Source organism: Pagrus major, chromosome 16 (assembly GCF_040436345.1).
Source record: "Pagrus major chromosome 16, Pma_NU_1.0".
Taxonomy (NCBI): Eukaryota; Metazoa; Chordata; class Actinopteri; order Spariformes; family Sparidae; genus Pagrus; species Pagrus major.
The window spans coordinates 11,702,086-11,705,077 of NC_133230.1; the positions used below are offsets into that span (position 1 = coordinate 11,702,086).

A 2,992-nucleotide genomic window follows, 5' to 3' on the forward strand; every position below is an offset into this window, starting at 1 on the left:
AGGGATACTTTTTACTTTGATACTTTGACTACATTTCAGAGCCTGTACTCTATTACTTTTACTTGAGTCTTTTCTTACACAAGTATCTGTACTTGTACTTGAGTAGAGAATGTGTGTGCTCATCCACCTCTGGCAACAGTGTCAGGGTCACTGACAGGGCTGTGTTTGAAGTGCCCAAAGTGAGAACTGCCTGAAATATATTGTCCTGTTTCACTTGAGTTTACATCAAATTATCACAATCTGTTTTATGCAGCATCAAAACTTTTTTTTTAGAATCAGGGTTGTTGCTTCAGAGCTTTAAAATGCATTTGTTCTCAAACTGCAGATTTGGTCCCCAGTCACTTACATTAGAAGTGGATCAGTACTGAACTCATCAGGGCCGGTGTGGACAGAAGGAACAGTTGCAGCAAATAAAAGCTGTTTCAGTGTACATAAGGGCATGTGCATATTTCATTAAGACAGACTTGGAAAAAATGTGAATCTGTCCTTATATTGGCTTATATTAACCAAATCCGGAGCATCAGCCGTCAGAAATAAAAAAAAAAAAGGCATTAAACCTCCACATCCCCGATTATAGAACAGCACTGGTGGGATTTTAAGCACTTCTCTGAGTCTTTTCCGCTTGTCCTGTCCATACATTCAGCTGAGCACTTCTAAATCCTCATCAGCCGCTGACAAATGGGAGCAGGACTCCCGGGTCGGGCTGGAGCCTGCTCTCAGATTGATCGAGCCGTACAACTTTGCTGCGTGTCTGGAATACGCGAAGGCTTTCCTCCTCATCATCTCCCCTTTCCACATGGAGATCATGAGCAGGGTGGAGAGCAGCACGCCCCCGAGGGTGAGCAGGCACAGTCCGGCTATGACGCACCGGTCCAGATGGGCCCCCACCCTGGCCTTCTCCCTCTCCAGGCGCTCCATCTCCCGGGCGGACACGCTGTCCGGGTCCACTCGGACGTCCCTGGGGACCGTGTAGGATATGGCCACCAGGGAGATGCCGGTGACCAGGCAGGTCACAGCGATGATAAAGCCGTAATCCACAGACTTCCCCGAGGCGTCAGAGGAGAGGTCGTCATCGGACAGCAGGTAAAGTTCCGGGATGTCCTCCTCCTCCTCCTCCTCCTCCTCCTCCTCATCCTCCACCACCAGCTCCTCCTCCTCCTCCTCGTACAGTTCACTTGAGGAGCTCCGACTCAGTCTGCAGGTTCGTGGACTTGTCTCCATCAGCTGAACATCCTCTTCCTCCTCTTCCTCCTGGTGTTTGCAGGTGAAAGACGTCTCCGTCTCCTCCTTCGGACGCGCGGCTGTCCGGGTCTCTGTCCAGGGTGCTGAACCCTCTCCTCCGCCGGGATGGAGCGACTTTCCGCCGCTGCAGCTCAGCTCGTCGGTACTTCGGGAGGCGTCTCTCGGATCGGGTTGATCAAAGTAAAACAGTTCGAGATGAGCCATCTGAGCATCAGGATGGGTGTCCAGCTTTGGCAAGCCCATGCGCCCGTCTCTGTCAGTAAAAATCATGCAAAGAAAGAAGAGACGTTCAAACAATTTTCTGCATGCAAGCCACTTTATATCTGAGCCTGAAGTATTTGCACAAGCAGAATCTACACGGCCCCTCTCCTGGGTGCACCGCAAGCATTTTTAAAGTAAAGCTGAGCTAAGTCTTAAATGATAAAACACAGTAACATTCACACTTTCTCCCTCTGGCTCCAAACCGCTCTTCAGCCAACACACAGCAACCACCCGACACATTAATAAATCCAATCCCGTCTGTTGTGCTTCAATAATCGGTTATTAAACGACAAAATGCGGTTTGCAGAGTACCTCTGTCTCCGCGGCTGCGGCTGCTCGCCTCCCCGGCTGCTTCTGCTCCCTGGTCAATTAGAGGGAAAGGTTTGGCAGACCCCTCCCACGGACTGAGCTCCGGCAGACCGCCTCATAATGCCTATTACCGAGCCAACTCCAGTGTTCCCCGGCACATGCACACTAATCACATGAGATCCGGAGGCGGCACATTGAGGGAGAGAGTGGAGATATTTTCCAATTACACAAACACTCTCTAATAAGATGCTCAATTTACAGTGTTTATGAGCAGCAGCTAACGGATAATGACTCTAAAAAGAGCAACTTTTGTGTTTTTTCATCGCTCCCAGTGTGAATACACAAGATTAGATACGACAGAACAAAGAAGATGAACACGTAAAGGTAAAGAACAGGCAGGACTAGTGTGTAGGACATGTATGAAAGGCTCCCAATGATCAGCAACATAAATGAAAAGTGTAAGGTAGATGTTCTGCAAGTTATAAGCAATGCAAATGTCACAAATAAATGAATACTGAATGGACATACTTGTTTTAACTTTATTTGCACATAGGATTAGATTAAATCAGATGGTTAAAAAACAATAGCAGACATGTCAGGAGATGTATTACAGAAAAAAAACAAACAGAAGAAATAACAATAGAAATTAATATAACATTATTTGGAAGTGCCAAATATCAACAAAAAACACACAACAAACAAGGAAAACTAAATCAATAGACAGTGATCCAAAAGAGAATACATTAAGATACATAAAACAAGTGATACAAAGAAAAAGAAAAATGTACAGTACAAGAAAACATTAGATTTCATTAATTAAATGTGATGGAAAAATGTAAAGATGAGCCATTAGCAGTAACTAATGGATAATGGCTTTAATAAGAGAACCTTTGTGTACACATTCAAGGAATATGAGACAGTTTTTTCATTGCTCCCAGTGTAAATGCACAGATTTAGATATAACAGCTGAGAATAAAAACAAGCTGGACACATACAGGTAAAGAATTAGCAGCACAAGTGTGTGAAATATGTATAAAAAGCTCCTAATGATCAACTACATAAATTAAAAGCGTAGGTTAGATGTACATGGAGTGGATAACACATACACGTCTGTATATAATAGGCTCCATACAGCGTGCAGGATTGACAGTGACAGCACATGATGATTATGTACAAGCGA

At 45.0% G+C, this 2,992-nt stretch overlaps 1 protein-coding gene across 1 annotated transcript; it reads right to left on the bottom strand.

Moving 5' to 3' along the window:
• Positions 1 to 639: 639 nt before the first annotated feature.
• Positions 640 to 1,446, bottom strand: LOC141010026 (transmembrane protein 74-like). Its single transcript, XM_073482791.1, has one exon. It carries the CDS (start codon positions 1,444 to 1,446, stop codon positions 640 to 642), a length of 807 nt encoding a protein of 268 aa, XP_073338892.1.
• Between the last annotated feature and the right edge of the window lie 1,546 nt (positions 1,447 to 2,992).